Source organism: Apteryx mantelli, chromosome 5 (assembly GCF_036417845.1).
Source record: "Apteryx mantelli isolate bAptMan1 chromosome 5, bAptMan1.hap1, whole genome shotgun sequence".
In the NCBI taxonomy this organism is placed as follows: Eukaryota; Metazoa; Chordata; class Aves; order Apterygiformes; family Apterygidae; genus Apteryx; species Apteryx mantelli.
Genome location: NC_089982.1, coordinates 47,337,742 through 47,363,301, shown reverse-complemented (window position 1 = coordinate 47,363,301; position 25,560 = coordinate 47,337,742). Strand labels below are relative to the sequence as shown.

The 25,560-nt window shown below is 33.9% G+C and overlaps 1 protein-coding gene across 1 annotated transcript in view; it reads right to left on the bottom strand.

Moving 5' to 3' along the window:
- The window catches only part of WDR17 (WD repeat domain 17), a 50,077-nt gene extending 24,730 nt beyond the window's left edge, over nucleotides 1–25,347 (bottom strand). Inside the window, exons 1-11 of the mRNA XM_067297919.1 lie at nucleotides 25,267–25,347; nucleotides 14,809–14,937; nucleotides 13,494–13,677; nucleotides 11,529–11,759; nucleotides 7,285–7,536; nucleotides 6,476–6,598; nucleotides 5,943–6,130; nucleotides 4,227–4,395; nucleotides 2,821–2,912; nucleotides 1,610–1,692; nucleotides 681–767 (exon numbers count right to left, since the gene is read on the bottom strand). Of these exons, the coding sequence (XP_067154020.1) occupies nucleotides 681–767; nucleotides 1,610–1,692; nucleotides 2,821–2,912; nucleotides 4,227–4,395; nucleotides 5,943–6,130; nucleotides 6,476–6,598; nucleotides 7,285–7,536; nucleotides 11,529–11,759; nucleotides 13,494–13,677; nucleotides 14,809–14,937; nucleotides 25,267–25,332 (1,604 nt within the window). The 5' untranslated portion in view covers nucleotides 25,333–25,347. The remainder of the gene's footprint in view (nucleotides 1–680; nucleotides 768–1,609; nucleotides 1,693–2,820; nucleotides 2,913–4,226; nucleotides 4,396–5,942; nucleotides 6,131–6,475; nucleotides 6,599–7,284; nucleotides 7,537–11,528; nucleotides 11,760–13,493; nucleotides 13,678–14,808; nucleotides 14,938–25,266) is intronic.
- Nucleotides 25,348–25,560: the final 213 nt, after the last annotated feature.

The following is a 25,560-nucleotide window of genomic DNA, read 5'->3' as shown; positions in this document are numbered from 1 at the left end:
ACATTAGAAATGTATTAAAATTTTTACATTAAGCTTTTTTCCTTTTAGTTCTCAGAAGAACCTAACAGCATGTTTCTACCATGTAATGCTGTACAATATAGTAAAGAGGTTGCCAGAAGTAGAAGCAGTACTTACATTGTATTGCTGTGTTTTGCTAGAAATAATTACCTTCTGAGAGAGTGAAACCTACTGGCTCAGGCACAGCACTGTACTGGCAAAACAATATTGATTTGAGGACCAAAGCTGGTATCTCTTCATAACATACAGTGCACTGTTGGATGGCAAGCTATTCAGAGACAGCTTAGGGGATTCCTGAGCTATATGACACTGCACAGGGTATATGTCTCCCAAGTCTTAGAAATAGATTACATCAAACTTTTTTATACAGCTTTTCCCATTATATAAACAGAACCAGAGAATTATTTTTTTCCCCTTCACAGTATGAAGATAACCTCTTTCTGGAAGTTAAGAAGCCCTTGTCCTACTCACTGCATTGCCACGCTTGGCAATGAAATACACTATTGGGAATACAGAGCTGCTGCAGACATATCCTGCTCTGAAACAGAAACAATTTCAGTGCTCTAGTATCACAGTAAACATCACATTCTAAAATAACTTTGTTTTACTTTATTGCGAAATCAATTAAATATTATTATTTAGGATAATTAATTTTTACTCACTTGTTGTTTTGACTCCAATCACAGCCAAAAACTGCACCTGGATGCTTGTACTTGTGAAGAACCTTGCCATCAATGGTTCGAATAATACTGAAACCAATTACAGTATATATTATGAGGAAAAAATTAGCATTCTGAGTAGGCTATCCAAAAGTCAAGCTTGATTCTACACAAACAAGCCAGATAGCTCCGTAACTGAGGGGCTGTAGGAATGCAAACAATTCTCAAATTCTTCCTCTATTTGTATACTTTTTTGCCAACTCTATATTTCTCAATACAACATTTAATTGGACTTCACACTACACAAAATATTTGTTCAGAAGTGTTGTGAAGATGTACACTGCGGTAATTCCCTCCATGAAGGGATCCTTCACAGGCCGCAATCTAAATCATGGATGTGTCTTTAACATACAAACAGATCTTTAGGGATTAAAAAAAGAAAAAAAAAAAGATTTATTATTTTCTAGAATATAAAATTCACACTCTTTTTGTTAGGTTTGGGTTGAAATAAGATGGGTAGCAAAAGTAAGGAATGAACAAAGAGATTTTAAAATGTACTGGAAGACAATATATACAAAATTATTCTTGGTGGGCATTTGCAGGTTTTGCAAAAAACTATTATACTCCTAGAGTAATACAGTGGCAAATATTATATTGTTCTACTAAAATAGTCATTTCTAGTCTTTGAAATAACAAACTACTTTTTTCTTTAAATTAAGACAAGTAAAGTTGGATAGCTTTTGACAAATTGCTCTGTGTCCACAGATAAGAAACCTAGAAGAATATGCTTGGCTAAATAAAAATCAACATTCAATTTCAGTATTAAAGAGTCTTAAACACAATTCCTGCTTTTCCCTTTACTTTTTCTTAAAATCATGAATTTAATCACTGATGGTGTTGTCAAAAGTGACTTTTTTTTTTTTGAGACTCACCAAAATCCATCACCGCTGCAGGTTGCTATTCTTTTGGAATCTTTATGACTCCAGGCAATGCAGAAGATCCCATTCTTTCCATGCTTCAAAAAATGCAAAATACCTATCAATAAGAAATAATTCACCCCTCTTATCTACTGACTTATCTGTTTTATCATGTTTTCTTATGGGCTTTAGCCCTATTTCCCATGGGCTTTAGCCCTACTTCTCCCAGTAAAGTATACTGTATAAAAATACATTAAAGTGAGTCCCCCAAATAGGTGGGTATATATCAGATAAAAAGTCCAGAAAACTGGGACTAAGGAGAGGGACAGTAAAACTGCTATACTCTCCAGGCTCCAAGAGACAAGATTGGGTTAAAAGGAAGAGTGAGCAATCTATATGGTAAGTGAAAACTTAAGTGGGATGTGTATCAGTACCAATGTTGGAAAACAGATTTTTAGTAGTAGAAGTATCAAGTGCAAATTGCTAATTGATGTGTTAGAACTCAGAAAGTTCTGAATGTTTTTTCTGTTTCTGTTTGTTTGTTTGAAGTTTTTTCCCATCCCTGTCTTCTTAAAGTGCATCCTTTTTCCTCTGATGCAGAAATTGCCACAGTTAATTATGTCTGTCTAAACTACAGAGCCCCCATTAGGGCTACACACTGAGAATACACAGAATAGTACAGAATACAGCAGTATAGTGTTACATAACCCTTCTACCAACACTAAATTATGCTACTGCTTCACAACTTAAATGCTTGCATAGATTCCAGGTAACACAAGGCAAGGATCTAAATGAGCCATACTGTTTAGTGCGCTGCTAAATGCAGCTTTATGGTCTGAACTTCAAGGACTGAAAATTTTGTCTGGGTCTTATGTTTGAAAATACAGAACATCATTTCACCATTTCACATTTTGATATCCAGCTTTGAAGCCTATATGTCCATGTACCTTTACACATTTAGGAAAGAATCAGCTTTACTTTTGCTGTGTATTAGTAAAGGACTGATTTTAAGATAACAGAGACCATCTCATGCTTCATCACTCTCATGTCACAAACCCAATCCAAGGAAGTGAAAAATACTTCTTTTGCAACCACAGCATTCTTACTACATTTTTACATTATGGCACCTATTTAAAACATATGAACATTGATCCATCTTTATTTATTGGCACTAGAGGGAACCAGTAACTTGCATTTAGTAGACCAAAAGAGTAAACTCATCTTACCTCACTGAACCGGGTTATCACTTTGCCTCTTGGGACATCCCAGATGAAGCCACCATTTCTGGATGTTGCACCTGCTATGCAGTTCAGATCTCCTTTAGGGAAAGACACTTATAAGATCTCACAATGAATACAAGATCACAGTATTGTTTGACAAATATATTTCTACTTTTTAATTCAAGAAATGTAATATAAACAAAAGTCAGCAATGGCACATAAGCAGCAAATTGCAGCATTTGATACTAAGTCACAAATATCAATTTCATCAAAACCTGATCTGTTTTGACATTCCTATTTTGAGTACCAAGGGCAATATAAATGTTGACTTGTTGCAGAAAGTGTTCTTAATGTCTATTGCAATCCTTGCAGTTAAGGTAACAAGAATAAAATGTTAATTTTGCATATGACTCTCTTAGAAACCCAAAAGGTATACTATATCAATGTTTCAAGCTTAAAGTAGCAGCAGTTGCAGCATTTTCTTTTAAAGCTCCATGCATATTAAGACAGACTAGGAAGAATGCTACAGAATATATGAGAGTATTTCTTCTTAAATCTTACATCACTGAAGCACCTGAGCACACCAAGAATGTACTTGAGTTTGTAATTACAATACTTCTAAAAGATGGGAAATATGAATGTATAACTCCTTAGGGGGAACCTGAAATTGAATTCAAAACCCAAATCCAAATCCACCAGATCCTCCTCACTAGAGAGATCCTCAATTTTGAAACAGCTATAATTTTGCTAAACAACCATATAGCACAGAAAGGTAAGTTTCCACTGTAATTTTCTACTGCACTTTAGAGGCAGAAAAGGGAATCTACAGAGGTAGGAGGAATCTAACAAGAAAGTCTACTATCGATAACAGTAACATTATGAGAAAGGTACTCTCAAGCTCAGCCAACTGTTCCGGGCTGAGGTACAGTTTTACAGAAAATTTCCCATTGACTTCAGAGACTGTTTTGCTGAGAAGATGACTCTTTGCAGAAAGAGCGCTGTCTATTCTAATGAAGTAAAAGCAGAGCTCTTCTATTCCTTCTTTGTGTAGGATTCGAATCACAGATAGAACTACACATCTGTTCCAGTTTTTCAGTGCAATATGGAATGTGAATTCCTTGAATCAGCTGTCGCCCATGCAAAGACAACCTCATCTGGGTAATGTAATGGTAGAAAGGCTCTAGAGAGTTTCTTCTCTCTGTTCCGACTCACTACGGAATATATAGATTATCCCTTGCAAGGGTAATCCTCAACTACTTCTGAAGGAGTAAATTCTACAGCTTTTACATATATTACTTGTTATGTTTAAACCTTATAGGATATCCTAGGATCTAAAACTAATAATTTTATACTACAAATTGCTGTTAACCAATGATAATTCAAACATTTAGACCTAAATAAAAAATTCTTACCTGGAGCCCAAGAAAGGGAATAAATAACCCCCTCATTACCAGGAGATGTGTAAACTGCTGTTAAAGTATTTATGTCCCAGACTTTTATTGTGCCATCAAATGATGCTGTAGCAAGAAGATCAGGGTTATCAGGCTTGAATTTACAATCAAAGATGGTCTCAACATGTCCCTTAAATAAAAAAAATATAAAGGGAATTAGTATCATGACCTATGTCTTAGTTGGTATGAAAAGCCTTCTAACACCATTATCAAAGTGCTCAAAACCATTTAGCAATAGTTAGTAAATTAAAAATCAAATAGAAATAACATCTACATTTCTCCTGAGCCATTTGAGGACCAATATCATAAATTAACATTGCTAAATTCCACTAGCTCAGGTTAGTCTTTTAAACTTTTAGGATCTTAAGAAAAAAAAAAAGAGAGAGAAACATTTTTATTATATTTAATTTCATTCGTAAGTCCAACTCTAGATCAAACTCTAAAATATAGTGTATTATAACCTATCAGACCAGTTATGAGTTCTAACAAACCCTTATGTTATGGCTAATCAGTCAAAATTAAAAGGCATATAATAACCTGGATCATAACACTCCTCCCTCTCTCAGATCATTGTTAACAACAGTTCTGTAATACACCAGAAAAAAATCTGTCCTTAAACAACAGGATGATGCAACATCAGGGACTCAGTGAGTTGCTACAAAATACAATTTAAAAATATTAAGCTAGAAGAACACAAGAAAATAAACTTTAAAACAGAATTAATTTTGCCCTTTAGGTAAAGTGCATCTGACTTATAAAAAAAAAAAAGCTTTGTATGTTGAATGTTATGACTCATGTTCTATAACAAATTTTCTGATGTTCCACTTAGTTTTCCATGTTCTAAATAGAGTCAGTCTACGCTCTACTGTAATTTAAAAAATAAATCCTTTAGAACTTTCACATCTCAGCTGCTTGCTTTCTAAGGCACGCTCTTGTGGCGTTAAACTAGATCCGTTTTTCATGTATTTGTCTAAGTGAGGATTTTTTTTAAAGCATCAGTTGCTCTTCAGAAACAAAATCCATACAAATAGAAGTAGAACAGCAACCAGCAGCCTCTCTTCAAACACATATTAGAACACTCCAAAATTACTGAAGTTTTTCAAGGAAAAAGGGATGGGGAAAGAGGAGAAGAGATAAATCCTCAAGAATAACCAATGAAGTGGGGGCGTACAGCCTGGGGAGAGGAGGCTCACCTAATATGTTATAGACTAAGTTTTGAACTTGTGCTTCAGAGAAGATCTGATTATTGCTTTTTGTCATTTTAAGCTGTGTGACCTAAGATATCTTCCCTCTGATTCTCTCTAGACAATAGAAAACCCTCTAGATATTTTTTTTTGGTGGGGGGGGGAAAGGAGGGAGAGAGGAGATAAAAATTTGGGGGGGGGATAAAAATTAAATTAAAATTTCAGTTAAAAAGAAAAAAAAGCTTTATTTCTGGATGAAAAAGTTGTCAGAATATTTCTAACAGGATTCATTTTTTTGCAATAAGGAATTGCTTCCAACACATTAAGAACTGTCATTTGGGTTCCTAGAAACTTAGGCTCTTTTTAATAATAGAAACTGCTTTCCTTTTACAGTGCTATGAAGACTATCCTCTGTTTTTTGTTGTTAGAAGAAGCTGTATAAACCAAACATAACTGTACCATTACTGAGTTTAGAGACGGAAATGAGACATACCAAATCTCTAAGGAAATCCCATTTTTTGGCTCCCATGTCATAAAGCCCCACTCCACCATCCATGAAACAACAGACAGCGTGACCAGGAGGAAGAGAAAATGCTTGGTTTTGGGTTAAAGTTGGAGGAGGAACTGCCTCACTTGTTGAGGATGTATGATGATTTTTAGTAGGAGATTGTGATGAAAATGCTTAATAAAAAAAGCAAAACATATAAACACATTAAGATCATTTTTATTTTTTCATTTAACAAAAAAAAAATATAATGAGGAAATTGCTTTGTACTCCAGTGAGGTTAAAACCAAAGAAGTGAAGACTTCCTATATTAAGCCTGGCCTACTACAGAAGGCCCTTAGAATGAGCTTGATCCTCTCCACATTCACTTGTCTAAATATCCAGTGGGCAGTTTGTTTAATTATTGACTACAGAACTGACAGAACATCACAGAGATTTTGACTTGGATATATCAAGATTCTCAAACAATATTTTCTTAATTTGCATCCATTGGTATAAAAGATGGTCAAAATTACACTTACGCTTTTTTTTGGGAGGAGAACTTAGCACATGCAAACCATGGAAACCAGTTTTCTTCAATTTAAAATTATCTATAGGTGTTGTACGTGAAACATTCCAAATACGCAACACACCAACCTGAGAATCTGAGATTTAAAAAACACAAAACCTAATTAACTTTTTGGATTTATTACACTCTTTTTTTCCATACATGTGTGCATGTAGTTTAAGGACTGATTTAAGCAAAAATATAATAATGAATTAAATTTATAACCTTAAAAATAATTTTACAGGCAGGCATTAACATCTTCATGGTAATATCACTATTAACAACAAATAATTATTAACTATTCAGAGTTCAGTAGATAAACTCTATGGAATCTCTTTCACTATAAAATACTTTCACAGTCCCACTTTCCTCATTCATTAATTCTCCAGTCTGGGCTCTAATCTCCTCTACGGTTCATAAAAAAAAGGCAGGAAACAGAAAGTAAGGGAGCAAGAAGTAACAACCACTAGTACAATGCATGCTTGTCCCTATTCTCAGACTAACTCTAATATATGCTGCTAAAGTATGCATGAGGAAAATATTGTTTAGTATAAAACAAAAAAAGTTTAAAGTCATTTGTTTGTGCAGCCAACAAACAAAAAACATGTCAAAACTGCTCAGAGTAATTTTCTATTATTTTCCCTAGTTTTGTGTTTATTTCCTACAATAAATTAAAGCATACATGCTTTTATTGGTGGAAATGTTAAGATACAGAAAGATTAAATTTGAAAACTTAGTGCTATATTCATACCCTTTCCATAAATCAGGAAATAAAAGGCTTACCTCCAGTTATAAACATTCCAGGTGCACTGGAAACCCAGGCTAAACACTGAACTGATGCTGCTGCAGTGGGAAAATTAAAAGTTGTGATACAGGTCAGAGATTCAGAATCAACTAGGCGAATACCATTATGTAAATTAGCAACAAGAAGGTAGTCAGTTGACAGAGGATCCCACTCCAGCGCTGTAACCGGATCCTCCTCATCTGTCCCTTCAAGAGACTCTGGTCTTAAGACATGTTTCTGACTTTTAGAACCTTTAAAAACAAAAGAAAACAGATTATATTAAAATAAAATAAAATATATTTTTTCAGTAGCTACAAGGTTTGCAAGCATCATTTTTGTCTCTGGCAGGCAGACTATTCACATCTCTCCCCGAAATGCTTAGTAGCCTGTTCAGCTGGCAGTCCCAGAGAAATTAATGGAGGTGACTTTGACTGAAAAAGCAGTTCTGACTCCAGCAGAGATTACTTTAATACAGCAAAAAATAGAAATGGCTTTGGGTTTATTAAAGCAAATTTGTATTAATGAAAAATTAAATTATATATGCAGGCCCATGAGTATAGGCATAGCCCAAGATACAAGTTATTTGAGTGTAAGTAATCTGCATAACACAGCAAATACAAAATAAAAGCAATATGAACTAGAAAAGAGAAAAAAAAATCACAATGATCAAAGAAGGTACAATTTGTTTTGCAAACATTTATGAACAATCGATTTTAGATTTTTTTTTCAAAATTAAGCATGTAATTATGATAGGTTTTAAAGCCAGAATAGGCCACTAAATATCTAATCAGACATCTACATAACAGAAGACATATTTCACTCCATGACCCATATTACCATGGCCCACAATTTTTATCATGTTTATTTTCTACTTTTGTGTTTTTATGGAGAGCTGGCACTTAGTTTTATAAGACAGGGTGCACTCCAAATGAATAAATAACTGCAGAGACCTGTTTTTGAAGTTGTGATTTTCCTTTAAAAAAATTAATTTTGGACATTTGCAGAAATAATGAATTTACATCTACCATGATTCATCTTTTTTCTACCTTTCAATTTTGACAATGAAGAATACAATTAATTTGCCACATTATGACAAATGCCAAGACCTACCTGTTTCACTTAATGATTGATGTAGAACAAAACCTATTCCTATTAGTACTAAACATACTGTGGAAAAATTTTTGTTCACTGGAGAACATTCTTTCTTAATATTAAAATAACTCACTCTCACTATAATTTTTTGAAAAATATGCTTATTGGTGCACATTATATCTGAGGCAACTGTATAAAACTGTATAAAACAATTACCAGAAAGACAGGGAATAACAACTAAGACTCTGCTACAATTAATAGCTGCATAAACTGATATAAATGTCTTAATTTCTCCATTCCACATATGTTTGTATAAAATACAAGTGATTTTTTCCTTTTTCCTTTTCAAGGATGAGGAGTAAGCTTTAAGGATACTTAAGAGTTTGGCAGATGACAGGTGTAATCTGATTTAAACATTCAAAGGTAAATATTGGGGAAGGGAAGTTATTCATTGTTAAAGAAGAATTTCAAATTTTTTTGAAAATAAAAATGAAATGGCCTTAATAAAACAAATTAATGAAATATTTTCTAATTTTGATGTCTCACTAGAAATAGAAAACACTAGTTTAAGTATAATTCAGACAAACCTTGTCTGAAAGGGAAATCATGCTTTTTTTTTTTTTGGAGAACTTGTTCAGCAAAATATCAGAATGATTTCTCACTTTTCTTCCCCTCACAAATTCTCCACATTCTCTCAATCATTGAAATTTAATTGTATTTTTTCAGTTTACTTTTATATGTAGTAGCCTCTTATTACATACTTCTTACTTATGTACTACACTACGTACGTGTGGTATAATTCCTGAAAGAAAGACTTTTGGATTCTGCAATAATTAAAGACCCTGATTTGCAAAAGGAATTAGTTTACAATTCTAAGAATTTTTGTCCAGCAGTTTATTCACCAATTTTAGCCGATCTGAAATTACTGGCAATGTCTTCCTGAAATCACCCAAAAGAACTAAACGGCCTGTTCTTAAAATCTGTACCGCCCCTGACTACCTCTTCCTTCAAAAGCTCTCTAGCCAGCATGTTTAGAGACGCCAGCCAGACTGATAGTCTCAGCATTATTCTAGCACAGGGTCTAACTGCTCTGTCCACGAACTTTATTCCCTAGGAACCCCAGTATCTCCCATAGTGCCTGTTACACTTTGTATAAATTGCATAGTCACTTCCTAGACAGAGGAGTATAAGAGATTGGGAAAAATGCAATATTAACATGCCAATGTGGCTCCCTAGTTGGGGCAGGCTCATGTTTGGTCAGCTTAGTGTCAGTGAGACTATCATCAGGACAAAGGTACCTGCCTTAAATGAGGCAAAAACTTTAGCATTTTCACCCTCTTTTACAATGTGCCCCGCTTATGCTTCAGTTCAGAATTTTTGTTTAAATGAAAGCTGAAAGGAAATTTTGAACTTCAAAACTGACAATAAAGCAGAATTGTCATTTTCAGTCAGCTTTACGAAAAATGAACACAAAAGTCCTCTTGAGAGACTAGTAAACAATACCAGTCATATTCAAACACTGCAGTGTTCTTTAAAAAGCACAGTCAACTGCAGGGGGGAGTATAGAGATCTGGGAGCTATTCAGTTTTACTGCAGCTTCAAAAATATAGTCCATAAGCAAAGCTTACAGGAACCCTAATGGTTAAGCTTTATTTTCCATTAAAAGAAGACAGCAGCACTGTGAATCATGTGAATGACTCACAGGCCATTTAAGTGAGCAGTCTTTATTTTGAGAACAAATGAAAGGTAAACTAGTACAGACCACTTTGCTCTAAATGACTGCACTGTATTTCTTTAAAAATAGTGCACTCATCTTAAATCCCTGTTTGTTTTTTCTTTACACTAAATGTTGTATTACACTAATGGAAGTTTCTTTTAATTAACTCCAGACTACAAAGTACAGCCAAGAAAGAAAACCCTAAGTACTAACAATACTAAAAGAAAAGGTACCTAGTCTACTAATTAGTCCACAGTGACTCGCACTTAAAAAGAAAGGCTGGAGCTTTCAACGAATTTCCTTCTGAACTTTCAAGCAATTAACAAGAATTGTGGATGTTCAGGTTTGCTCAAGATGGTGTTTTGTAGGACACTGTTTGGACTACAAAAGGACTGAATCTTATAGAATTAAGTAATAAGAACTTTTTTTTTTTAAACTGATGTCACTTGGCGACAAACTAAGTTCTGATCCAAAAATAAGTAATAGTACATCTTACAAGAGGCATATAAGGGCTGAACTTTGATATCAGAATACAAACAAATAACTTGCTATCCCTTATTGGATAGTGCTAAGTCTTTGCTTTCTTTTCTCTTTTTTTTTCTTTTTTAAATAGAGGACTTATTCATTCTACGAATACCACTTTCTTCTAAGTATTGCTATTTCTGAAAAGCCACCAGATGAATTTAGACTAGAAATAGTAAAGTCAACTAGAAAACCTTAGCTGATAAAATAATTAACTTGGATAAGCCTATGTTTTCAATTATATCCAAACGTTAAAACATGTACTAAAGTCGTTTATGAAGGCGCAATCACAGTAATGGTACTTAGATTGCACTGACATAATAAAATATATTTTTCAATGTCTAATTTTTAGCTCCAAATTTAGCTCCAAAGAACAGCTCCTTATCAACAAGACACATTCATTACTGCAGTACTGGACTATTTATAAAGTACATATAAATGTGTTGGGTGCATTACAGACAACGGAAAGAGAAATTCTTGCCCAGATACTCTTTGATATAAGAGAATCCTGAAGATAATATGAAGTATGACATAAGATCCTATTTACAAAAAGGCAGGAGACTGTAGAACATGAGATGCAAATAAAATCAAAATCCAAGCCAGCCCATTCAGGAGAACAAATTTACTGGGAAATACAGTACAGTAGAAGATTGTGGCTGTTATCACTCCCTAAAAATCACTTTATTATACTTTCCAAAGCATTGCAGCATTATTGGTCACAAAAGGGAGTAAGCACAAAGACAAATTGCTCTGCACTCTCCATCTAAACAAACATTTTTGTGATATAGAAGAGCAGGAAAACTATGAACAAGTATTATATATGGGTGTATATATATAAAACCTAAATGAAAAAAGTGTAGACTTACACCCATATACAGAGACAAATGACTATTTTAGCATATCAGTTTTTACCTGGCTGAAAAATAGACAGACTTCCATCAGTATGTCCAAACACTACTTTTCCTTTTTTCTTTGGATGCCATCTAAACAGACAGATATCTGACAAGAAACTATGTGCTTCCTTATGTACAGTTACCCCACTGTCAGGTCCTGAGATAGTCCAAATGTACAAGGGGCCTCTGTGGGACACAAATGCAACCGAGTCACCCACATTCCAGCACCAGCTAAGCGAGGCCGGAATTCCTGAAACATACAAATAATCTTATAAGAACCAGGATATGAAATACAGTGTAATATTGCTTAGCCCAGCATCTGTCTTACACAGCTATAGAAATCATTTTTCTATATTAAGAATGATGAAATTGAAACTTAGAGAACTGTGCGAATATCTTATAGCATAAAGTAAACTACACATATGCATATGCCAGGAGCAGAATTATTTCTCAAATCATTTTAATAATACTTTGATGGGCTGTATTTTATGATACCTATGCTTGACTTCGTTAGTGCCAAGGACAAGCATGCCTATTACAGACGATAAGCCTAGTCCTGTAAACAATACCTCATTCATTCACAATTTTACTCATCATTATGCTTTTTACTGTAAGGTATTTGCTACCAAGATGGTAAAATATCGCTAACTTTAGAATGCCTATTTTTGCAAAACACAATGAAATTTAATTTAGAGATACACATAACAGAAAGATAGTTTATGACAGAAAACTAAAGCTCTGTAATTAAAGAGAACTCTTGACAGCTTCCTTCTGGACATCTGACAGTTTGAATTCAGTTGCTTAAGGCCTAACTTTAGGCATGCAAGTTTAAAGATTTTGACCTTAACACCTCCAACACTCATTATCCTCATATTTTAATAATGTGCGACTGAAGGAGTAAGTGACCATAAGACAAATTCCTCAAGCTGAAAATTCACAGCTGTTTTTATTTAGAAATTTTAATATGGTAGTGTCAGAGAGAAAAAGTACTGTTAATAGGAGATTTAAACACACTATCCTAAAAGTAATTAAAAAAAATAATGAAAAATCTATTTCTTTCACATATATTTATAGGCTCAACTAGTTGTTTTTTTTTTTTAAGACGTGAAGTAGCCATTGAAAAATAAATATCAGTCTTTGTGTATAATTTGAGTCAAAACTGAGATTGTAAAATAATCAAAGTGTTTTCCCCTATTTATTCCTTTTGCAGGACATGCAAATGCACAAGATTTTCAGAGGTATGTTTCACACTCTGGAAAGAACAAAATAGGGAGTGCCAAAACATCTCAGAAGAACCCAAAAGACCAACTGTCCTCAGGTTGCACCTAACCTGTTTTCTAAGTTTGCAAATGTAGGAATCACGGACACCTGCTAAAGAGATTGCCTGTAAGAACAGAAATACAGGTACTAGTTTTGACTGAAAGGAATGAATCAAGACTGGGCAGGGAAAGGCGACAGGCACAGATTTTAACCCCCTAATCCTCTACTGTGATCTCCCAATCAGCAGTTTCAAGACCTGAGATAAGATGCAGGTAGGCATCAAATGCTAGAATACTTATACAAAAACCTTTCTTCAAATTCATTGATAATTTATCCTTGACTTTGTAAGCCTATATTGTATTTGTGTTCACTTCTGTAAAGTTAGCATGAAAAAATACAAGGCTTAAATCTTAATTATTTATCCTTTTGTATGATGATGGTTTTTCTGCTCAAAAAGATATCAATGTCAAATAAATAATGGCAAATTCTTGAATTGGTTAAGTACTTAAAAGAATAAACTCTTTCTTCACCAATTTCTAGATAATTCAGCGCAATCTACTCAAATACATTAACATTACTTTCTAAAATCTGACCACACGAATATTGTGCTATTTACCTGATAAACCACTAGCCTATGAATCGCTTACAGTTTACTGTATATCAACTGTTTTTGGTAACTGCAGATGAAAGAGCTGTAACAAATAGATGTCCATGTCTGAAATACCTTTTGTATTGTCCAGCTTGGCGATGACTTTGTGTTCAGCCACATTCCAAACAATTACTAAACTATCTGCACTGGCACTTGCAAACATGTCTGGGTTGTGGGGACACCAAGATATGGCTGTGATTGTCTTCTTATGCTCAGACATAATTGCCTGGAGTTTGAATTCATTGTATCGGTGATCCAGCTAAACAAAAAGTACAAATTGATTTTAGAAATAAGTATGTCATAAAATCACTTTAAACATTGTTGGTTTGGAGACCAGTTCAAATAACAGTATTGTACTTAGGCTTACAGACAAATTTATACTGCATTTAACAATTCTCAGCGCTTGTCATTCTTACGTATTTGACCTGCACAGAAAAGTTGTCAAATATTCAATCAGCACAACCAATATTATCATATTCTCTCCTCTTTTCACTTAAAAAGTATTATACTCGATTAATAATTGCACTCAAACACAATTTTCATATCAGGATTCTAAAATGCTTCATTTATGGTAAGGGCATATGGCATAATGATTTATGGTAACAATCATTATGAAACTACAAAGGATTAAATAGTATAGAATATGAAAATGAATTTGAAATTCCTTCTCATTTCTTAAATCACTTAAGCTGGTTTATAAAGAAATAAAAACCTCACAATCTGACACAGTAAATTTTGATTCTTTTACTCTCGCTAGCATTGTAACTGATGCAGTTAAGATAAGCCTACCCACTACTTCCTGACATCCTCCCTCATCAAAATTCTCAATGTGATGGCATTTCCTTCTTTCTTTTTTTTTTTTTTTTGTTACAAGTTGATGTATAGTAACTGGGCACTTCAAAAGACACACTGCTGTGCAACAAGAGGAGTAACTTGTTCCAGTCAAAGAATGATGGGCCACTGAATCCACAGCTCTGAAAATCCCTGTCCCAAGCTCCCCACAGTGGATTAGAACTATTTCAGAAGACTACTTTTACACTATAACTTTAACTGAAATCATCGACTTGCTTCATTACTCTCTCACAATCTGCTCTTCTATGACTACATTCTTCCTGAGTGCTTGCTGTATTGATAGCCTGTCTTTCATGAACAATTCTGAAAACAGACAGTTTCAAATATAATGTTCACATTGGTTTTGTGTACTAATTGTAACAAGCAGGAAAAATAATTTGGAAGAGATGCCTTGAACGGAAGATCAAATTTTACATAGACAGCTTCTCAGTAGCAAACATACTTTCAGAATTATTGCAGAAACATTTACTGAAAGGATTGAAAGTGAGATAGACAACAATGTAAAATGCAACTCGTCTGTGAAATAAAATAATGTTACCTGATAAATATAAATAGCAAGGGTAGCACAGTAGGCAAATCTGTCTCCACTAGCTGCACACACATCTTTGTTCCATGGCTGACATCCAGCAGCTAAAAGGCCCACTTGTTTAACCTGTGACATTTTTGCCTGTAAAACAGAAATTCATTAAACTACAATATGAAGACAGAACATTAAAAAACAAAACAAAACCCAAAATCTATTTTGTTCACAAACCTTTTACATATGTACCTTAAAAATATAAAATATAGGCTTTATGTTTGAACAACAGTCTTGTGTTTTATGAGGTACAAATGAACCTATCAGCAATAAAGCCAAGCAGATGTTCACAGGCTCCAGTGCTACACAAGAAAGGGATTTTAATATCATTCACAAGAATGAATTAATGACCAAAAAAAAAAAAGTGGGAGAGGGCACCTGAAAATCCTGAATACTTCTTGATTTACTAGTTGAAATTGTTCATTATTCTCATTTTCTTCTGCAGTCATGGTCAATACTTTCTAAATTTAAGTGTAATGCCCTCTCTGCTCCCTTCTTCTCTTCATTCCCCACAAAGACAGCTGGACAAAATACTCCATGTGCTAACATACTTTACACAGAAGCATATTAAGCAACTTGTCAACAAAATGTCTTCAAACCACTAGCTTAGAACAACTATGGATGACTTAGCATTCTCTCTTTTGGAGAAGCTTTCTAAATTTTTGTAATACTTAACACTGTCTAGTAAAAAAGTTGAAGTGAACTGTGGAAAATAAAAAGCGAAGCTCTTACATTACTCTATAGTAAACTATGCCTTTGGTGTTTGAAACAAGAGTCTCCTCCAGACCAGCTCTGCTAAACAGCATTAAAAATCTGCACCAAACTGCTGAAACACTATTTGACCATTATTGTAAGTCTAAACTGTTAATTCTTTACTGGATGTGAGGGAAATGATCATTTGTAGGGAATTTAAAAGCTTCAACAGAAAAAGGTCCTTGAAGGAATAAGAGGGTAGATGAAATACCAGGAAAAAAATAAAAAATTAGATCCATTTTGTACTATTGTTTCTCAAACTACTAGCTCTGCTCAGAATGAGGCAATAACTTACTTTAACATAAGAACACAAGAAATGTTCTGCTGGGTCAGACCAATTCTCCAGCTAGCCCAATATTTAATCCCCAATAGTGTTAAAATGCTACTAGCTAGAGCACATGAGCCTGGCATTTTTCTATGATCCATTTACGTACTACAGCATGACCAAGATCGCACACATTCACACAGCTCCTTTGCTAGACTTACAACTACAAGAGCAGGCCACTTCAAAGTTTACTCCTCTCCACAAATTACTTTCTTCATTGTGCTGTTCTTCTCAATTTTATGTTACAAGGCACCTCAATGTGACTCTCACGGGAAGATACAGATTATTAATGAAGTGCAGCACTACCTTCATACCAAACATTTTTTTCACTAACACAAATGCGTAACTTATATTAAATACTACTAAGATGAAATATGAGAAATTGATATGAACACATGTACTTTCAACTCAGTGCACAATACATTTAGTCAAGTAGTCCCCTATCAACAGGCACTTTTTATTAAGACTTCATTAATTACTTTGCTTAAAAAAACAACAGGGGCTTTTTAAAGCAAATTGGTAAGCGATTCAGATGTGTAAGAAGAGAGATGTCTACTAAGCAGTAGTAATGGCTGGTTAACAGTAGTAATGGCACAAAGAACAACTCCATATGCCTATCTAAGCAGTGAAGGAAGCGAGAAGTACTAGTAATCTAATACTAGTCCAGCCTAAGATTTTTTTATGGATTTTAGAAATGCTGTAAGGTTGTTTCTTACAGAACTATTTTCTGGCACAAATTTAACCATAATTGCATTTGCAGATCATATCAAACTTGGAATTCAGAGTAAATGCTCATTATGACACACAAATTTCAAAGTTTTTTTGGACATATGAAAGTAACAGGAATTAGTTTAAGAATCAAATTGAGTATTATTAAACATAGCTACATGCTAAGAATAAAATCAAAACTTCAAATACAAAAAAATCAAGATACATAACTAAGGAGATACTCTCATTTCATTAAAATATAATTGCTATTTATATGCCATATTAACACAATTTTAATGCTGTTTTTGCACATAAACTGTTAAAGTGAATTAATATAGGGAATATAAGAGGGATTTAAAAAAGACGCTCAATGAGCTTTGTTGAATTTATTCAGAGCAGGCAAGTAGGGCTGTCAACTTCTACAGAATCTCTGATTTCACTTAAAAACAAGTCTGCATATGATACAAACCTCCCAGGTGCAACCCAGTTGTCAACTGATGCAATGCCAGTTCCATTGACCTGCAGAAACAATTGTTTCTTTACCTTAACTAGAAGGCTGCAATGGCCAACCATCTGCAACCACCAAGATTCACAAGGATGTCTAGATGGATCACAGCCTGCGACTATGCAGTGGCCCAAATGGCACAGCAGGCTCCACATGGCTGCAGAAAGAATTCATTTCTGCATAGAACTTATATTAATCCAAACCAGACCCTGTGAGCATAACAGAAAGTACTACCCATACACAGGATGTTTAAATTACCCATAGTTGAAACCTCTTCAAACATATGACTTCTGCTGGGATGGCAGCTGAATCCTAATACATGAAAATAATTGTACTTGCGTCAGTGAGAGTTTCTGCAGAAGAGATCCTTCTTGTATAGATGGGTGAAGACCAATTCTGCTAAGTTTCAATATACTACTGTCTGCTTCAGCATGTGTTAAGGTAAGGCCCAGACAAGGAAATTTACTCTTCCCACTATGCTATAGAATGTCTCATTTAAGGACAGATCTATATGGTGGGTAGATTAATGGACTGAAGAATATTACACAGAAAAACATTAAACTGAGTAAGGAGGATTGGGATCTTTAGCTCAAGGAGCTGCAGCTAGTGCTCAGCAAATGACCATGAAAGAGTAGGAGGGTTACATTTGATTTACCAAACGTCAAGTAAATTTTTCAAGCCCTACAAAGGAGAGGGAACTTTGAATAAATAAAGATATAAACAGAGAGAGAGCGAGAGAGCAAGAGAGTCTTCAAAAGCGATCAAGTATTTTGCAGGATCAACTGTCCTTCAAAACAAAACTGATGAAGAGCAACAGCTGGTTATGTGATGCATTGCTGTGTAACAGTTTTAAGGAAGATAAAATATTGTTTCCAGATATTTGACTAATATCAATTGTATGGAAGGGGAAATACCTTTCTGAAGACACTAGCAATAGAATGGAAAATTGGAAAAAAATTGTATCTATAAGAATTTTGTGCAAGTATTATAACAGCAACCCACAGACCCCAAAGGAACCTACTGGTTGACAAAAGCATACAATATTAACAAAGTTTCTCTCTAATGCATATATATGAAGGATAAAAATGAAGCTGGATGATCAACTGTATCTTCCATTTTCTCAGCTTCTTATGGTATCTACTTGGCAGATAAATATCAATGAGTTAATATATGAAGCTATCTTTGTGAGACTATAATTCTTCCAATTTCAGTTAGGAAACTTAGAAAGAAAAAAATTAAAAAAAAACTTATTTGGGGTGCTTATTTAGAATAAGATCAGGATCAGATTGAATGATCAGGCTTGATAAAGTCAAAGATATGACTAACTGTAGTTAGAGTGCTTAAAGGTTCTGAATAATTAAGTTCAAAGTGTCTTCAGAAAAGGAGACACCCATATTTAACCTTTCAAAATTCTAATAAAGGAGTCTGCCTGACAACAGAACACAAATTTACAGAAAAACGTTACAAGATACAGCTCTCTTACAGACTAGCACTTTGGCAATTAGACTTCCTTTCTCTTTGCCAACAGTATTCATTCTTCTAACTTCTGCAGCAAACAGAGATTCTAGAGAGAACATGTCTATAAACTCCATTACCCTGCAGTTCATTTGCAATCCATCTCATGTTATAGACATAAGTCACCAAGGAAAAAGAAATCCATCTTATTATTTAAAGTATCATCATCATAACAAAATGACACAAAATAGTCTCAAAGCACCTGATTTTTCAACTTAATGTTCTTTAACTGTTTAGTAAAACTACAAATTCCAGAGGACAATTTTTTATGCAATTAAAGTACCAGTCACATATATCCAGAAATACTAAAATTTTGGGCATTCGGAACTACAACAGAGACTTTTTCCAATCTCGATGAAAACATAACTGACAGCATTAGTAACCACTTTTTTTCTGAAGTTAAAGCCATTCAGCTAATTACATAACAATTTACTAAAATAAAGAATAATATCTGAAACCAAAACTCTTGGTTTGTGCTCTTGATTCCAGGGAAAATGATGGTTGAACAGTTAAAACAGTAGGTATGGCTACACAAGCAGCACACAGATAAAGGAACACCGAAAAAAACCATGGCTAAATAGAAGATAATTGGATATAGAATATTAGATTATTATAGGTTTAGCTTGTGGGTTTACTTTATGTAAGATCGATCGAAAGTTAACAACACTTTAGACTGTAAGAGTCCACAAATATTTATTTCAGAGTAACAGTACACTTATCTCAGTTTGTACAAATCAGTGTAAAAAAACCCAGTTAGCAAATTCAGTAGATCCTCCTTTTCACCTTCTTGTGAGAGAAAGAAGTTATTTCTGACTACATGAAATCTAGACTATCGGAAAATAAGGATAAGAAGGATTCCAAACCTAAACGCTGCAATCTAGAACAAAAAGAGAGAGATCCTCTACGTTGGGCTTATAGTTACCAAGATCCCTTAAAACAAAACAGCACTTTGGGCTTGGAGATGGTTCCACTGTCAGCGCTACTATTTCCATGTTTTCCAAGCAGCTGATTAACAATGAAGAGCCTTGTATGTATTTTTCTCAGGTTAACAGGACACCGGTATATTTTAATAGTTTCCAAATGCATGTGTCACTGACTAGAATTCAGGCCAGATTAAAGATGACCAAAAATCATTGTCATTCAACTGGCTATAAAATTATTTCAGCCTTGTTCAAAATGTGTGTGTGTAAGCATTACCGGATACATTGTATTAACTACTGTATTTCAAATAGAAGAGCACATTTGGCTGTGCCTTCTCTTCATTCTACATTTATATTAAAGGCAAAAGGTAACTTTAATATATATTATTTGAAGAAATTCACTAACAGAAGCCTCATCCACAAGATTAATTTAAAATAACCATTTTTGATAATTTAGCAATTTTCTTAAGGTCTGATATCCAAATGAAAATGTGTTCTAAATAAGACCAACATTTAGATGAAAAATGCTGTTTTGTGATTTTTTTTTATTTCACCGAGTTAATAATTGAAGCTTAAGAAGCATTATTTTAAACTTCAGTTCCCAACATAATTTTTTCTATTTTTAAGTATATGTAAAAAATTTATGTTACATATGTAACATTTTCTCTGAGCTGTATTATAGAAAGCACTTTAAACTTCATTTACTAATCACTGTGCTGATTTAAACTTGGTAATAGTTCCTGCTCCTTACAATGAATTATGTACTCTATTTTATCAAAAATACATTGCAATTAATAAGAGGAAAGTATTTTATTTGAAATTCAGTGTACTATCTAGGAGAAGATATTACAATTGTGTGGCATACTGACTGTTTTCTCTCTTGTGAGCATCATGCATCAAAGCAATTTCCTGCAGATTTCTTCAGACATTATAGGTTTCAGCTGAACATGCTCACAGTATAAGTGAGAAAGCAGCATTCATCCAAACAGCCTGAGCAAAATGGCAGGAAATTAGGAAAGCAATATAAATATATATATATATATATGACTTGTCACATGTTGCATTTTTAACAATGGTGATTTTCAGTCATCTTTTGTTTAAAATAAGAAAGCATTTTATTTCAAAAATAAGAGATGTATGAGTAATTATATTGGACTTTTAAATACACACCAAAAAAATTGTGCATATCAAAATGTAAAATGCATACCACATTGGGAAAGCTATCAAAGGATGCCTGCAGTTTCCAAGGAGATGAGGGGAAGAGGGAGGAAAACAAAAACCTCTCTCTTTTCAATTGGTATGAGCAGCAATATTCTAAGTCCTTCCTTGCTGCTAAATATAGAAAAAATAAATTAAATTGAAATTCTGCATACCACAGAGTTAACATTATTTAAAAATAACAACTGAATGGACTGAATACATAGATATGGCTATATATCAATAACTTAAACATAAATGCCTAATAATCCCTACCTTTGCATAGGTATCATTTTTTGTGAACCACTTAAGAATGTCCATGTTCATTCCAAAACCTTGCTGCTCCCAAAAATGAGTCTTGTTCTGATTGTAGAATGAGATCACTTTACTTGACAGATGAAGGAACTAAACCTTGATGTTCACAGAATAATGCAGAGTTACTAAAGGATGCAGGAGAAAAGCCTGAGCATCGTGTCGCACCACACACCAAACAGCAGTGTCAGTAGCCTGGCAACTGCAGCTCTTTTAACAGACACCATTTTAATTTTAACCTAACTCCTTTTTCTCTGCTTCAGCTACTCAGTGTATTTCATTGTTTGCTGCATTCTTGATTGTATTACACCAATATTCACAGAATAATAGCTCTTTAAATCCATCACTTAGCACCCTTTAATTATAAGGAAATGTGTTTGCATAGCATATAAATATACACAAATTTGTAACTAGCAAGCATAACCAGTAATGCATGCTCATATAGTTAGTGACTGTGGTCCATTTCATGTATGTCCTGTCCATACGAATACATCTGCGATATGGTGTGCACACAAAAGTGAACATGCAGTATTCTTATGTTAATATCCTGTATATACAAAACCCTCATTTCTGAACAGCTCTATGCAGTAAAATTGTTCGTGTCCCCTGTTTCTATTGATTCTCCTGTGACTATCTTTCAATTACGTTTGTATGTTTTCTTACATGGAGTGCTTGCTGTCACTCCTATATATTTGACATATAAAGACTATTGCCCCAGGTACTATTATTTTTTTCAATGGTAATCAAATAATTAAATACCTAGTTTAGCAATATAAAAAGTGATGCCTTCATAAAGACACTGGGCACATTCCCATCCTTGTGGAAAAATCCACTGGAGATGAAAATGTAACCTGTGAACCATACGTATACGCTCATTACCCCATTCTAGTGGACCAATGCACAGCACCAGAGAATGGACAAAGAATCTACCTTGTTAGAAACATTGACATCTTCAAACCTACCAAGAAATCCCTGGGTCTCTGCAAGACCCAGCAGACACTGTGCTAGCCTCAGTAGCACTACGTCTCATGTAAAAGTGGCAGCATAATTAGTATCAGCCCTCTTCCAAAGAGGTTGGAAAACACCAAGCACATGATAGCTATGTTAAGAAATTAAATCCTGACTATTATTCTGTTTGGACCCATCAAATAAAGGATAATAAGAAATATTCCGGTATACACGCAACTTAAATGGCAATAGACAAGTTAAATCTTCTAAGACCAAACAGAGCAATGAAACTTCAAGAAATTTAGTGATTCTGGAAAGATCATTCTTGAACTTCTTATTTAATAAGAAGCTTATACGTTTTCTAAGTTCTATTCTATGCTTGTAAAGTAGGAAATATTGGTATAAAAAAATACTGACTTATACAGGTGAGTACTCACAATTTCACATCTCATATTCCTTGCATTAAAATGAATTTAAATCTATTAATTTAGGAATTTTGGGAATCTCAAGACATGCTAAATCTCTGATATGCTAAAATTAAGCATACCAGAAGCTGAGAAGAAATGTTACGCTATGAAAGATTTGACAATATGAATATTGTCAAAAATCAGATGTCATGGATTTTATTAGATCCATAGGAAAAGAAAGGTTAGAAACAAAGAAATAGATGGCAATATCCAATCCATCAATTATAATTTCTTAAGAATCTGATTATTTTGAACAATGCTATGAATTTCAGCAAGATTCTTCAAAAATATCAGGAGCCTAGGCTAGCACTCTTACAGTCAGCATTTGCAGATGAAATTTCGTAACTTCTGATTACCTAACATGTTCAAAATGAGTGCATTCAGTCCTCTATAAGCTGACCAGAAAAAGAACACTATTATTTAAAAGATCATTTTAAAGAACAACAGTGTTCAACCAGTTTTCATGGCCATTTTAAACCTTCACAATAAATCCTGAGGCAAAGTAGTACTAGAATTAACTACAACTACTCTGACATTGTAAGGGAAGAAGTCCTAAAAACACCGTGGAGCTTTGGTTGAAGTTTGGAAAAACTTCACGTTTGAAACCACAGCCTGAGACTATAGTTTGCCCCATAACACTGGATTTTATGGTACTCCCACCAAGATGAGCCAAAGAACTTAGAAGACCTGTTTGAAAATCAACGAACTGAGCCTCCTCTCAAAGGTCACTCATTTCTTGGAAAACACTGGCAAAGCAGGTGGGTTGGAAAGAAGACGAGAGACAGAAAAATATTAAATGTCCTATTGCACCAGCTCAGCAAACAAGAAATTCTTCCATTCACCTGCTCCCCTAATTCCTTATTTTGTAATTGTAGTCAAATTTGTAATTGTAGTCAAAACTATCCTCCTGCAAGCTGATATTTTTGCCCTTCTCTGCTTATATGGGTCCCGGGATATCTAGTAAATAAAGAAAATGTTGAAACACAATTTTAATTGAATGTTTCTCTTAATATTTCATTCCAGAAGAATATAATCATATCTATTAGATAATCTACAGTCACAGAATGTTAATTTCAAGGCCAAGCACTCAGAAATTAGAAAGTGCTAAAAATAAGTTGGTGCATGCAATTTTAATTCAGCCACTTTGAGTATCTATGAAATCATCTCTAAGGATATGATTACTTTTTTTTTTTAAATTACTTTCTTCAGAATGTCATATTCCTCACCCACAACACAGAGAAGCTTCTCAAGGCCATGAATGAAGAATTTTAGAGAAGAAATAATCACTTTTATCTGAAATTAAAAACAAACACATTAATCCAAGATAGATACCTAGCTTGGAAAAATTAAGGCCAACAATTTAACACTACAAAATTATGAATGGGGAAGTCTTACAAAGGAGAGTGCTGGACTGTCCTGACTACGCTACTTGTGAAATCTAATTAATATATATTTTAATGAGCAACTTTAACAAGATAATCAAAAGAGCAATACTTAGGTCTGAAACAGATTAAGGAGAAATGCTACTATTTCTGCACATCGCCAGGAATGTTAAACTACATACATAATCAACCGGACATCACACATATCAATGGTAATAAAACTCTGATCTGTCAACTACTGCTTAGTCATATAGAACCAGAACTCCTGTTTTCAGATACTGTACGTAATACGAAGGAATATGTAAAATCATACCTGATCCCAGTATAAAGCACCTGAGACCCTTCCTAGGAATTTAGTTCTGGTCTTCCAATCCATAGCTACTACAATCACCAAAAGATTGCTTTGCAGGCAGATTGCCATGAAAACATTTTTGATTTCAGATAAAGTTACCTCTTGACACATCTCAAAACTGAGTCCCTGATGAGCAGCTATTAAAAAATTATTCCATATCTGAGGCATCCAGATGGAAATGGAAAAGTATTAAAATTTGCTAGTTTTTAATATATATGAGCAAATAAGTGGCATTATCAAGTAACATACAATAATGCAATAAAAAAGCTGCTGGTCCCTATTTTTCAGTAGCATCTCCTGCATTCTGACTTAGTATCTGAGAACATAATATCAAAACTACAAATAGAAAAAAAAAAACAAAAAACACAAATACAGTTACACAAGGGAGCTTGATACAGTGAAAGAAATGTGACTTATATTCACTTCCCACCCCAAATCTATGAAAACAGCCATAGATCAAGCTTGCCCAAGGCATGCAGTTATTAAAAAAAAAAAAAAAAAAAAAATCCAAGACATTGTGCAAAGGTTGCTATAGTAACCACTCTTCTTCTTTGGAAAAAAATGTTACTAGTCCCATAAAAAATATACAAATGTCCAGTATACAACTTGGAAATGACCCTAGGTGAATTTAATATTTCTTATATATTTTTTGGTTTTAATAAATTACTGCCTACAATTATTTTCATTTAATCCATGGGCAGTATATTAATTTCTCTATATACTATAAAATTAAATGCTTGATTTCTATTTTGTTATATATTAAATAATTCCTACTCATTAAACTATGCAATCTAAAAATGCAGCTAGGTGGCCACTGAAGTTCCAATATCCTTTATTGAATTATCCACATTAGTCTTCAAAAAATTCATTTTAGATGTGCTTTTCTATTATTTAAAATTTCATTAAATCTACTAAATATCCCTTCTTAATACCACACCATGGATATTTATTTTTAGTACTAGTAGCACAATAAAGAGCAGTATAAAGAAGAAAAATATAAAGGAGGTAAAACAGAAAATATTAAACAGTTCTTACTCTTTGTTGTCCTTCATACCAATCATCTTCATCAAACCAGTGGGAAATATAAGTCATCCAAGCCATGGTAGAAGGCACAGTTGAAATTAAAAAACACTAAATCTGAACACATGTAAGGACAATGAATTCTGTGCTAAAATTTACTCAAAACTAAACCAAGCTACCCAGAGATCAGATCAGAGCTCTGTGATATAATTCTACATTAATAAGCTATAAAGTCATAAATATTTAATCTGAAATACTTTCAACAATTGAAATGATATCTATATATTGGATTCTGAATTAGAAAACAGA